Source organism: Trichosurus vulpecula, chromosome 2 (assembly GCF_011100635.1).
Source record: "Trichosurus vulpecula isolate mTriVul1 chromosome 2, mTriVul1.pri, whole genome shotgun sequence".
NCBI classification, from domain to species: domain Eukaryota; kingdom Metazoa; phylum Chordata; class Mammalia; order Diprotodontia; family Phalangeridae; genus Trichosurus; species Trichosurus vulpecula.
The window spans coordinates 317,552,604-317,566,770 of NC_050574.1; the positions used below are offsets into that span (position 1 = coordinate 317,552,604).

The window sequence follows — 14,167 nt, forward strand, 5'->3', positions numbered from 1 at the left end:
AGGAAATGGCAAACCACATCGGTATCTTTGCCAAGCAAACCTCAGATGGGGTCACAAGAGTCAGACATAAATGAGGGGAAAAAAAAACAATGACAAATGACTGAAGGCAGAAATGAAGAGGGAGAGAATTAATTCCAGGCATGGAGGACAGCCAGTAAAAATACCTGGAACTGGAAGGAATAGAAAGGAATTTAGTGTCCCTGGATTACAGGATACAGGATGGGAAATAAGATGCAAGAAGACTGGAAAGGTAGAAAGCTATCTGGCTATAGAGGCAGAATTGAGGGTGGGAGACTAACCAGCAGGCTACTGTCATAATCCAGGTGTGAGGTAATGGGGGCATCCCAGGCTGATATAGTGTCAGAGTTAAAAAGGGTGAAGGGGGGGGGATATTTGTTTTAAAGGTAACAGTGATAAGACTTGACAAATGATTGGATATGGGGGTGGGGTAAGAGTGAGTGAGAGGTCTAGGATGATGTGTGGGTTTTGAGTCTGGGTGACAGGGAAGATGATGGTATTCTCAACAGTAATGTGGAAGTTAGGAAGAGGAGGATAATTGGGGGGAAATTGTGTATGTATGCTTATGACTTGTCTTCCCAAGGATCATTTCTAGACATGAATGAGTAATTGGTTTTTGGTAAGTGAACATTGTGAATTTGGTGCCATACATGGAAAATGATTTCAGAAATGAGTGGATGTCCTTGGAAGCTGAGAAAAAGTTCTCGTCAGCCTTCATTAAATGAATAGGGAGCCTGACTGTAAATCAGATTATACTGCTGAGTCATCATCTCAATAACTACTTGGATAATTGATAGAATCATCCAGGAACACAAGCTGAATATGATTAGTTGAACCACTTTTGCCATATTGTGCCAGAGGTCTTACTCTGACCTGGATCTTTGCCCTGTTTATCCTGATATCGTTGTGGATAAGATAGAGAGATATGTGGTTGGGATGATAGCATTCAGGTGCATACATGGATGTTTGAACAACTATGTAGAAAGGATGATTCAAGGAGAGATGCCTCTAGTGTTATTGTCACAGAATTTTTTCATTGATCCTACTTTAAACTACATATTTCAAATGATTCATATGAAGGCACAAAAGAAACTCTGTCAGATAGGTGGATGACCTGAAAATAAAGATAAAATTTAAATTTACAAAAAAAAATGTGTATGACTCAGAGAAGGAAAGGAGATAAGACAATAGATAATAGTCTCAGGATCCAAAATTATCCCGAAAGGCTGGAATAATAAGACAAAAACCAACAAGATAAACTTTAACAAGGTTAAACATAAATTCCTACATTTAGGTTTTTAAAATTTATATATATAAAAAAGAGAAAAGCCTGGCTTCATGATAATCGATGACAAAGAGATGTGGCTGCTAATAAAGCTAGACCAAATACTTAGGCTGTATTAACAGAAGCTCACTTTTGGGATGAAGCACATCATCATCCCACTCTATTCTGGGCTGGTCAGAATCTAGAGTAGTATTTTCAGTTCTTGACCCCACATTTCAAAAGGGTCATTGAGAAGCCAGATCATGTGCCAGAGGTGGACAACCAGGATAGCGACAGATCTGGAAACACTGTCAGATGAAGGAAAGATAAAGGAAATTGGCAAGTTTAGCTTAGAAAAGAGGTTTCTTTGGATTGACACATGATAGGTGTCAAGCAAGAAATAAATCAGGAAGTGGACGGGGAAGTTTTTTTTTTCTCTTTAAGCAAAAGTGCCTTTTGCCAGTCCTCTGAAAACATTGTGTAGATAACCACCAACTCCCTTTGTGGGCCCTCTCAGGGCCTAGTGGCTTATATGCATCACTAACAGCCCAATAGTCATAGTAAGATATCTCTCTCAGTCCATCATGTTCATGTTCCCATTCTCCACTGACTTGAGCAGTTACTCATTATGCTGCAGAGTTGAGCTCTATAAAATGCAAACGCTTTCCAGGAAAAGGTCCCTGGAAATCACAGAGGCTCCCAAGATCTTAGTGTGTACCAGAGGCAGGATGACTTGGATTAAAGCCACTCTCAAATGAGACAGAAGATTATGAAGAATTTTTGTTTATTATACTAATAAACTTCTGAGAGATTCTCATCTCAGCCACTATTGATTCTGGACGCGATAATGCAAGTATCCCTTTTGTCCTTGGGGACAATGAGCACAAATGAATTGTGAAAAATTGGAATGCCAGAAGACAATGGAGCTTTGGTTTTCAGAACATTTGGAGAGAAAGATGGTATATTTAACATATTGTCTCTAGTGACCTCATAACCTTATGAGTAGGGAGGACTCTCAACACATCTTTTAATTTCACCTATAAATAAGAATGCTTATGCTTTTAAACTATTCCACAGAGGATTATAGTATTTATTAAATTTTCTAAGTTTTTTGTGGGAAAATGTTTGGGTTTTGATTCATAACAAATTTTTGGGCTGTCTTGAGGCAAATGAATTTTTTCAGAAGAGTCTGTGGAGTTTCGTACTTAACTGAAAGTTTTGAAGAGTATACGTTGAGCTGGGAGTGGGGTGAAATTCACCACCTGAGCGTATAGGTACTCACTATTCATAATCCACAAATATTTGTTGTTTGGCTAATAGACCAAATGATTTGGGTTCTAGAAAGCAGAGACTAAAGGCTAAATTTTTTCAGAACTGTTTTGAGCCTCCGTGGAAGGAAATCTACCTGGCCTCAGCAATCTGGTTGAATATATTGGTTTCAACAACCCAGGAGAAAATCCCCATATAATTTTGTCTATCCTTTCTCAGATTAAAAAAAGTGCATAGAATCATAGTTCCCTTTCTTAGCTACATCTCATTTCTAAACTCTGTCAACAAACCTAATGTTGAAGAGATGTGGGCCCCAAACCCCATTTCTTCTCCCAAACTGGTCCTTTGGTCCTCAGGCACTAAATTAATACTGCCAGCACCTGCAGAGATAAGAAGCCTAACCCTGGGTTCTAATCTTCACCACACACCCTCTTTCTTTCTTTTTTTTTTGGGGGGGGAAGGCAGGGCTTAAGTGACTTGCCCAAGGTCACACAGTTAGTAAGTGTGTCAAGTATCTGAGGTCATATCTGAACTCAGGTCCTCTTGACCCCAGGGCCAGTGCTCAACTCACTGTACCACCTAGCTGCCCCCACCCATCCTCTTTCATAGAATTTCTGCCACCCAAATGAGATAGTATAAAAGATTTAGGGTTTAATTAAATATGAGTTGTCCAAAGGTCAGGGATCTGGGTAAGTTGCTTCACCTCTCTGGGCCTCAGTTTCCTTTCCTGTAAATAGGAGGTTGGGCCAAATGGCCTTTATGGTCCTTTTCAGGTCTAACATAGTACCTGACCTAAGAGCTAACATTTATATAGCACTTAAAGGTTTGTAAAGTGCTGCACATATATTATCTCATTTGATCCTCCAAACAACCCTATGAGGTAAGTGCTGTTAATATCCCCATTTTACAGATGGGGAACTGAGGCTACAGGAGGTTAAGTGACTTACCCAGGGTCATACAGCTAATAAGTATCTGAGGCCAGGATTTTAACTCAGATCTTCCTGAACTCCAAGTCCAGCACTCTTAACCACTGTGCCACCTAACTGCCACATTCTATGATCCTGATATTTTATTTATTTACTTATTTGGGAGGCGATTAGGGTTAAGTGACACAGCTGGCAAGTGCCTGAGGCCAGATTTGAACTTAGGTCCTCTTGACTCCAGGGCCAGTGCTCCTATTCACTGTGTCACCAAGCTGTCTTCCTGATTATACTCCCCGCTTTTCTTCTCCTGAGCCACACTTTCTTCTGTCCTGCCTTCTTACTTTCTTCCAGCTGTAGGCTTACTCTCAGACCAGTCAAAAGTAGTTTTTTTCCTTCTTAGGAGTACCATACTCCTCCTTCCTTTTCTTTCTCCAACTCCCGGGGTAGAACCTCAAATTTTGTCATCTCGGGCGCCAGTATTTCAGCTTAATGGGTAGAAAAATTCCAGGATTTGGAATTAAAAGCTCTGGGTTCAATTCCCACACTTATTACATGTGTGATAGTGGGCAAGTCACTGTACTCTCTGGGCATCAATTTTCTCATCTATAAAAAATGAGGGGAGTTACAAAGGATGACTTCTAAGGTCTTTTCTAACACTAATATCCGATTCTGACATCCCACAATTACTTTGCTGAAATTCTTCAGAAGACTGAATTCTCCCCCAAAAGCCCCAGCTATTTAAGGGAAGAAGAGGATATTTTTTTCCCAACACATTGTAGGAAAATTCACCAAAACACTTCCTCAAGCCAACCTGTGCATAGGCACCACACTTGCTAAGTGAGTCCAATGAACAGTTTAATGAATTTACCTGATGAGCACTTGGCATCATGACCTTTCTCTCTCCAGTCATACCATATCAGAGAACCAAAGATAAGAGGGCCTTAGGAATTTCTCTCCCTCTGTACACAGAAATTATTCTAGCTATAACTTCATCATACAACTTGACTGTGGACTTGAAATCTGAGCCACCTGATGGTTCAGGATAAATCAATATCCAAGGTGAGTTCCAATATACATTCAAAGTAGTTCATGTCAGTTCAGTGAGTCAAAAAACATTTATTAAGCATTTATTAAGTGCCACGTACTGTGCTAAAATGCAGAGGATAAAAAGAAAGAGAAAAATGGTTCCTGTCTTTGAGGAGCTTATATTCTAATGGAGAGACTCTATGCACTTGAGCATACATTATTTTCCAGTGTAAACTCCCTTTTAACTCAAACCTCTTATACTAACAATTGAAAAGTGTTTTTATTCTGTCAGAAAGAAAAGTTTCAAATAAGGAGTATTGCCAGTTATGCATCTGATTATGAATGTTTGTATTTTTCCTGGAACTGGTATCTCTGAATTATAACTGTTAAGTGACCCAATATGAGAAATCAAAAGGTGCCACAATAATTAATTAATGACTGTTCCCATTATAGGCACATATATGATGCTGAATGTAACTGGTTAAACGGTAATAATGGAAGAATTATTGGAAAGAATACAAGAATGGGGAATCAGGGGGCCTGAGTTCTAATATTGGTTCTGCTACCTATGTGACTCAGAGCATGTCAGGGACTCAGTTTCCTTATCCGTAAAATGAGGGGCTTAAACTAAATCATCTTCAAGTTGCCTTCTAGCACTGACAATTCATGGTATCATGATCATCAGTTTGATATTCAATAGTGGTCAATCCTGAAAATGTAAGAATATGTGTGTGTGTGTGCATGCTTGTGTGTGTGTGTGTGTGTGTGTGTGTGTGTGTGTGTGTGTGTGTGTGTGTTGGTTGAGGAGATTAGCAGTGGAAGGTGGGCAGGGGACAGGGGGCCTAGCAGAGCCAGATCTCAAAGCCATTATCATCAAAAAACAATTCAGTACTAGATAAAAAAATAGAGTGGTTGGTTAATGGAACAGATTAAGTATACGATACAGGGAAGCATGGTAACCTAATGCTTGATAGATCCAAAGATCCCAGCTGGTGGGGCAAGAACTCACTATTTGACAAAAATGACTGTGGAAAACTGGAAAGTAGTCTGGCAGAAACTAAGCACAAACCAACATCTCACACTATATACTAAAATAAGCTCAAAATGAGTACATAATTTAGACATAAAAAGATGACATGATAAGGAAATTAGTGGATCATAGAAGAAATTACCTGTCAGACCCCTGGATGGGGAACACTTCAAGGCCAAACAAAGTATAGAGAGATAGGTGGTAAAATGAATGACTTTGCAGAAAATGTAAAGTTTTTGCACAAATAAAATCAATGCAGCTAAAACTAGAAGAAAAGCAGGAAACTCGGAAAAAAGATTTTTGCAGCAAGTTTTTCTGATAAATATCTGATTTCTAAAATATGTAGGGAACTGGGTCTGATTTACAAGAATAAGAGCCATTCTTCAATTGATAAATGGTTAAAGGATATTAGTAGGCAGTTTTCAGAGGAAGAAGTCCAAGCTATCATTATCTTCATACAAATGCTCTAAATCAATAATAATCTGAGAAAAGCCAAATAAAACAACTCTGAGTTACCACCTCACACCCATCAGAGCGGCTAAAATGAAAGAAAAGGAAAATGACAAATGCTGGAGAGTCAGTAGGAAAACAGATACACTAATGCACTGTTGGTAAAGCTGTGGACAAGTTCAACCACTCTGGAAAGCAATTTGGAACTATGCCCAAAAAGCTATTAAACTGTGTGTAGCCTTTGATCCAGTGATACTGCTACCAGGGTCTATACACCAAAGAGATCAAAGAAAGAGGAAAAGGACCCATATGTACAAAAATATTTATAGCAGCTCCTCTTGTGGTGGCCAAGCATTGGAAGCCAAGGGGATGCCCATCAGTTAGGGAATGGCTGAACAAGCTATGCTATATGAATGTGATGGAATACTACTGTGCTATAAGAAATTGATGAAGGTGATAATTTCAGAGACTTGGGAAGACTTTTATGAACTGACACAAAGGGAAATGGGCAAAACCAGGAGAACAACTTATATACAATAGCAATTCTGTAAATATAATCAGCTTTCAAAGATCAAAACAATGACCAACCAGAATGCCAAAAGTCTCATGATGAAACTTGCTATCTACCTCCAGAGAGAGAACTGATAGATTCCAACTGCAGATTGTGGGAGTTTGTTTGGCACAATCATACACATTTGTAATAGGCTCTATTTTTCCTTCTCAGTGGGTGGGGAAGACAATTCAGAACTGAAAATAAAATAAAAATTATATATTTATATATAATAATTTATCAAATAATACATAATATGCAATAGTTTATCTACACATACATGTTTATATATATGTAAATGAGGCAACTGATAGTAAGAGAGGCTGTGACTTACCCAAGGTCACAAAGGAAGTAAGTTGGCAAGAGTCATGATTTGAAACCTAGGTTCAAAATCCAGCATTTTCTCTATACTTCTTTTTCTTTCTTTCTTCCTTTTTTTTTTTTGAGACAATCGAGGTTAAGTGACTTGCCTAGTGTCACACAGCTAGTAAGTGAGGCTAGATTTGAACTCAGATCCTTCTGACTGCAGGGCTGGTGCTCTATCCACTGCAGCATCTAGCTGTCCCTACTCCTCTTCTTTTGAAGACATCTACAGACGTGGGACTTACTACCTTCTTAGGCAGCATACTTCACCTTCAAAAAGTTCTAATAGGAAGATTTTCCTTACTGAGCCAAATCTGCTTCTCTCCCACTTCCAGACCAAGGTTATTATTCCCTCTTCCATATGAAAACACAGGTACTCTGTGTTCCTTAAGATTCTTCTCCATGGTAAATACTCCCTGTTCCTTTAACTAACTGATTGTATGGCATGATTATCAATGGCAAGGTCTTCCTCCATCAATGATCGTTCTCCTCTGGATAATCTTTAGTTTATCTATGTCCTTAAAGCAGGGCACTCAGTGCCAAAAACAAAATTCCCAATGTGGTGTGACCAGAGAACAATATAAGAAGATTATCACCTCCCTCACTTCAGTCCATTATGTCTCTCTCGATAGAGGTGATAATTCTGGTATTAATCTTGTCTCTTCTTGTCCTGGTCTCTGACTTTCTAGATTTCAAAGCCACGCCTTGTTACCTTCTCTTCCCCTGTTACCCTCTGCCACCCCCCTACTCCCCAACCCCCACCCCGGAGATTCAGTTCCCTTCCAGTGTTACCTTTCCCCATTAGAATGTAAACCAGGGGATTTAAGACAGACTGACTTTGTTTTTGCTTTTATTTGTATCTTCAAGGCTTAGCACCGTGCCTGGCACATAGTAAACACAATACATTTAGGCAGCTAGGTGACCTCATAGGGTGCAGAGGACTGGACCTGGAGTCAGGAAGACCAGGGTTCAAATCCAGCCCCAGACACTTACTAGCTGTGTGATCCTGAGCAAGTCGCTTAACTTCTCTTTGCCTCAGTTTCCTCATCTGTAAAATGGAAAAAACAGTAGTACCTCCTTCCCAGGGTTGTTGTGAGGAGTAAATGAGATAATAATTGTAAATCACTTAGCACAGTGCTTGGCACATAGTGAGCATTATATAAATTTAAGCTCTTATTAGTAAATGCTTGTTTCTTTTCTTCTTCATTCCTAGAGAATAAACTCTTTCGAAGCAAGTACCATTAATTTTGCCACAGGGCTAACACCAAGCTAGACACTTAGTAGGTACTCAGTAAATTTTCATTTATTGACAGATGAATTGATTCAAACCTGGGATGAACATTTATAGTAATGGCATATAACTTGATGATGGTAAACAGACACCACAGGTTTGATTCCTAGCTCAGCAACTTACTACCTGTATTACCAAGGGCAAATCACTGAACTAAAGAAACCTCAGTTTCCTTATCTGTAAAATGAGGATAGTAATACTTACACTACCTATCTCACAGGGTCCTCAGAAGGAAAGATTTTTGTAAACCACGAAGCAATGTGATTCAGAGGAAAGAATGCTGACTCTGGAGTTAGGGGACTTGAGTTCAAATCTTCTTACTTACTTTCAAAGGCTCCACCAACCTCCCACCCACCCAGGTTTGCAATCTCAGTGTCTTCCTTAATTCCTCACTAGCCCTCAGCCAACAAATTCAATCTGTTGTCACACTCTGTAATTCCTACCCTCACTGAATCTCTTATATTTTTCCCTTTCTCTTTAATACAGGCCCTCAACATCTCTCATCTAGATCATTTCAACTGGTCTCACTGCCTCAAGTCTCTCCCTACTTGCTGTGGATTTGTACAGGATTTGGAAAAAAACAAAGACCTAAGTTCTCAGATACTTACTAGCTGTTTGATCTTGGGCTAGTCACTTAACCTGTCTGCCTCAGTTTCCGCCACTGTAAAATCAGGAAAATAACAGTATCTATCTTCCATGATTATTGTGAAGATGAAATGAGGCAATATTTGTAAAGCACTTAGCACAGAGCCTGGCACATAGTAGGCACTTAATAGAAATGTATGTTTCCTTCCTTTCTTCTTTAATACTTTCACAAAACTGCCAAGAAAATGTTTCTAAAGCACAGGTTTGACTATGTCAGCTTCCCTCTCACCCCCTTCCACGTACACTCAAAAAACTTCAGAGACTCCCTCCAGCAGCAAATACAAAACCTTGTGTTTGGCATTTAAAGCCCTTTACAAAGTGGCCCCTTCTTCACTACCTTTGCAGTCTGCATATCATTGACTCCCTTCTATACTCTAGCTGTTACTCTTTACCTTTGACACTCTAGCTCCTGACTGTACATTTTCATGGTTATCACTGATGTCATCAATATTTTCCCTTCTTGCCTCTTCCTTCTAGCTTCCTTGGAATCCTTTGAGCCTTAGTTCAAATCCCACTTTGTGTAGAAAGACTCTCCTCGTCTGCCCATCTGCTAGTGCCTTCCCTTGAAGATTACTCTGATAGAGACTGTACAGATCTTAAATGTGCATAGTTATTTGCTTGTGGTCTCTTCGGTTAGAATGTGAGTTCCTTGAAGAAAGGGACTGTGTTTCTGCATTCTTGGCACATCTTAAGCTCTAGTTTTAAGTCCCTGGGCCTGAATTTCCTCATCTATAAAAGGAAAGGCATGGACAAGATAGGCTCTGAGGTCCCTTCCAGCTGTAGATCTATGATTTTTCTTACATTATAATATTATGTAAGTTAAGGTGCTTTTCTGGAGGGGGAGGGCTTGGATCTGAGATTTCATTGGAGTAGACAGGAGTAGACAGTAGGAAATTCCTCCTACCAGAACAGGTCAGCAGATATTCTGTAGCTTATGTTCTTAGAAGGTTGCCTAAAGCACTGAGGGGTTGTGACTTTCCCAGAATCATATAGGTAGTACGTGTCAGAGGCAAGATTTGAGCTAGGTGGTGCAGAAGACAGAGCACTGAGCTTGGAATCAGGAAGACTCATCTTCCTGAGTTCAAATCTGGCCTCAGACACTTACTAGCTGTGTGACCCTGAGAGCAAGTCACTTAACCGTTTGCCCCTGTTCCTCACCCATAAAATGAGCTGGAGAAGGAAATGACAAACCATTCCAGTATCTTTGCCAAGAAAACCACAAACAGGGTCACAAAGAGTCAGACATGACTGAGAAATGACTGAACAAGAGCTTCCTGATTCCAAGACAATTCTCTACCCATTACTCTATGCTACCTCCAGAGTTAATGTTACTGTTACTTACATGTTAATGACAATGGAAATTTAGTTTGGTCATTGACACCTATTTCAATAAATGCTTACAAACACAAAGATGACATACATTTATTGAGCACAGGGTAATGCGTCCAACACACAGTATTGTCTGGGCTAGCCACCGGGAGAAGAAAGTTTAGTTAAGACACTGTCCTTCCCCTTATGACCCAGCAAGGAGTTAATATAGGAGGAAAATGAGAAAAGGCAGAATACTTACGATCAAGTCCATTAATGTATCTCATTGTGATCTCACAGTGGCCCCAAACAGCACTCACTACTGGATAGAGTTTTTTCCCTTTCAGCCCCCGGAAGGCCACACCAAGGTACTGTCCATCCACAATGAAACTGAGCGTGCCCTCGTCCATGTCCAAAACAACTAGTAGAGAATCTGGAAGCACAAAGGCCTCATCTGGCTCTAAGAAGGCAGGGTAGGTCACACCAGGTTGGTTCTTACAATTATGGTAAAGTCTGTTGCGCCCTAGATCCCAGCCCCAAGACTCACTGTTACTACCAACGAGGGCTGTATAGCCCACTGAATGCAATGGGGCCTCAGCAGTGGCCACACCCACCACGGCATGTGTTCCCCGCTGCCGTGTAGGCCAGTGGATCTGCCATACATGGAGGCCTCGGGCGTGTCCTACCTTCCCTCGGATGCAATCTGTGCTCTGGGCTACTGGGTGCCGGTGGAAGGTCAGTCGATCATCTTCTTTCACAAAAATGTTCAGTGAGCGGTCCTCAGGATTCCAGGCATGCTGATGCTGCACCTCTGACCGTGCTGGTGGCATATCCAACAACAGGTCCAGGCGGGCTGGCCGGCAGAAGTCAGGGCCCCTCAGGTCTCGCTTCACTGACTGGTAAGGGGGTTCACGGACGTCCACAGATTTGATGCTCCCTGAGATTTTCTGGCCCATTGCTTCACCAAGGGGGAGAAGAGGCCAGTCACAGGCCAGGGTTACCTCATGGGAGTATTTACCCCCTGACCCAGAGACTAGGCAAAAAATTTAGATTCACTCCCTTGATCAGAGCCTATCCGTTCTGCTGTCAGAGAATGTGAGCTCCTGGAACAAAGCAGAGAATGCTGGTTAGCTTCAATAATAATTGGTAATAACAATAATTAAGCAATCTTCATTTATTGAACACCTACAATGTGCAAGGCATTGAGCTAAGTCTTATGGGATTTTTTTTTAAATCATAGAATTACAGAATCTCAGGTTTGGAAGGGACCTCTTGAGGGTCATCTAATCCAACCCCCTACCTGAAGCATAACTTGGGCTATAACATCGCCCACATCGCCAACAAGTGATCGTCTTACCACTGATTGAACACCTCCAGTGTTGAGGATATATAAGATGTAATTTCTGCTGTCAAGGAATTTACAATCTAGTCTAGGAGATCAGACATAAAAAGGTTACTCATCATAAAAGACAACAGATGAACCAAGTGAATGACATAGTAAACAATCCTACAGCTGTTCAAAGGACTAGGGGTGGCCGGGGAAGGCTTCGGGGAGGTGAATCCCAGCTGGGCCTGGAAAGATTTTGGCTATTAGTGTAGGCAGACAGAAGGGTTTTGAGCATAATTAGGGCCTCACAATATTCCTGGGAAGCAGGCTTCAATAGTTACTACTATTCCCGTTTTAGAGGAGGAAATTCAAGGTTTAAGAGAAGTTAAGTGACTTGCCCAAGGCCATGTAGCTAATTAACAGCAGAGTCAGGGTTAGAGTCTAGGCTTTCTGACTCCTACTCCAGGGCTCACTTTACTTAAGCTAGGCTGCTGACCTAAGGTCATGGCAGATCTGTCAAAATGTCCTGGCACACTCCCTAGGGGCTTTAATAGGTGGGAAGTGGACAATTCAGTATATAGTTTAAAAAATTAAAAAAAAAAATCTTTCCCTCCCTCCTCTCTGGCCCACAAAATGTGCAGCAGGATGTAGCGGGCCCACTGTGTATATAAAGCACAGACAATAACTTCCTCTGAGTCATAATAGGACACAGACATTCTTCACGCCCTGCCTGCCTCCCACCCAAACAGGCTGGAGATGCTCCCCAGCCAGAGGCCTGGGGGTTGGGACAGGGAAAGGGAGCATAGTTTGGTGTACTACACCAGGGCAAAAATGAACAGCACTGATTTCCTTTTGATAAAAATTCCAGTTTGATTCAATTGTTTCACATCTGTGTGCAAGTCAGTATTATTCTCTGTTGTCTCTACAATTCTGTGCGCATAAGCCAGCTAAGGTCTGAGCTGTGGCTGATATTGACATTATGCAGAGGTCTGGCTAATATTTGATCTAGGGGACAACAAAACAGACAGACATTTGTAATACTGTACTTGCTAATGAGTTTCTGTTTAAGCCTTTCCTTCCCCTTGTCCCTCTTCCTTCTCTTCTGCTCTCCCTCCTCTCCAACTCTTTTTGCTAACTCTGCCTATTAATTACTCCCTCTCTTTTCTTTCCTTCCTCCTGGGTCTTTCTCTATCTGTCTTTCTTTTCTTCCTTCTCTATCCTTTGTCTACAAAACCATAGGACAAATGGTCTTTCTGCTTCTCATTCCAGAAGACAACAATTTATTTTGTTACGGTCACACACATGTAGGAAAGGAACTCTCCTATCTCCTGGGTCCTTGGCAGCATTAAGAAAAAGGAGATGAGAGGAGCCTTATTTACTGCTCTCTCATTTTTCCCCTTTTCACTTTACTGTGAGCAAAGCCTGAAGGAAAGGAGCACAGAGACTGGAAGTGCCAGTCTTTCTATAGGAAGGATGTTAGGAAGTATAAGTTCTTTCTAGACCTGATGTCCACGCAGAGCTATGATGCTCAGGTTGAGGGGAAGAAGGGTATAAAGCATAATAGGGCGGGACAGTGACAGATAGACAAAAGAAAGAACTAGGTGAAGATACACAGACAAAAAAGCCAATAGAAAGACATGGGCAAAAGATCAAAGTAGGGAGAGAAAGACTGAGGGAGAAAGAGAGGCAGTTGGTTATAGCGGGAAGAACACCAAATTGTGTTCAGAGATTTGAGATCTTTTCCCAAGTGTGCCTCCAAGTGATTGAAAGAGTTTGAGCAAGTCATTTCTTCTCTCAGCCTGTTACCATCCACACCTGCCAAATGAGGATGGATTAACTGATCTCTAAGGTCTCTTCCAGCTTTAAAACTCTCTTCAAAGGGAACTCATGATGGAGACAAACAGAAAAACGAGACAGAGACAGAGAGAGAAGGAAATGAACAAAGCAGAAGAGAAAAATTAGGACACCTAAAGAAAGAAACTATTGCTAGAGAGAATAATGTGGCAAATATGTATCTTCTTTACTACATTGGCCAGGTATTTCTGGATATAATTGACATTAACCAGAGCTATGCCTTCTAACTCATACACAAACACCAAGGATTCTTTTTTTCCTTTTGCCTTTTTCCTCCCTCAGAAAAATAGATAAACTCTTTAGCATGAGCAGGGGGTGATAGTGCTAGGAAATATTTGGGCATCTTATTGTGCTATAAGAAATGAGGGAGAAAAAAGATGATTTCAATGACATACAGAAAGATTTATGTGAACTGATGCTGAGTGAAGTAAGCAGAACCAGAAGAACCATTCATGTTATAACATTAATATCATAAAATAAATCATTTCAAAAAACTTAATTCTAGGGGCGGATAGGTGGCACAGTGAGTAAAGCACCGGCCCTGGAGTCAGGAGGACCTGACTTCAAATCCAGCCTCAGACACTTGACACACTTACTAGCTGTGTGACCTTGAGCAAGTCACTTAACCCCAATTGCCCTGCCTTCCCCCCTGCAAAAAAAAAAAACAAAAAACAAAAAAAACCCTTAATTCTGATCAACTAAATCAGGGCTGTCCAACCTTAGATTTTTATTGAAATAATAAACAATATATTTTGATTTGCCATTTTAGTGAGAGCTCTGCGGTAGCTCGGCTTCATTTACTAAAGCATTTATGTAATTTTGGACAGCCCTGCACTAAATGATCAACAG

General features: G+C 40.8%; 1 protein-coding gene across 1 annotated transcript in view; it reads right to left on the reverse strand.

Annotated features, from left to right (window-relative positions):
• SPSB4 (splA/ryanodine receptor domain and SOCS box containing 4) overlaps window positions 1-11,093 on the reverse strand; it is a 121,353-nt gene extending 110,260 nt beyond the window's left edge. Inside the window, exon 1 of the mRNA XM_036746334.1 lies at window positions 10,400-11,093. Within this exon, the coding sequence (XP_036602229.1) occupies window positions 10,400-11,093 (694 nt within the window). The remainder of the gene's footprint in view (window positions 1-10,399) is intronic.
• Between the last annotated feature and the right edge of the window lie 3,074 nt (window positions 11,094-14,167).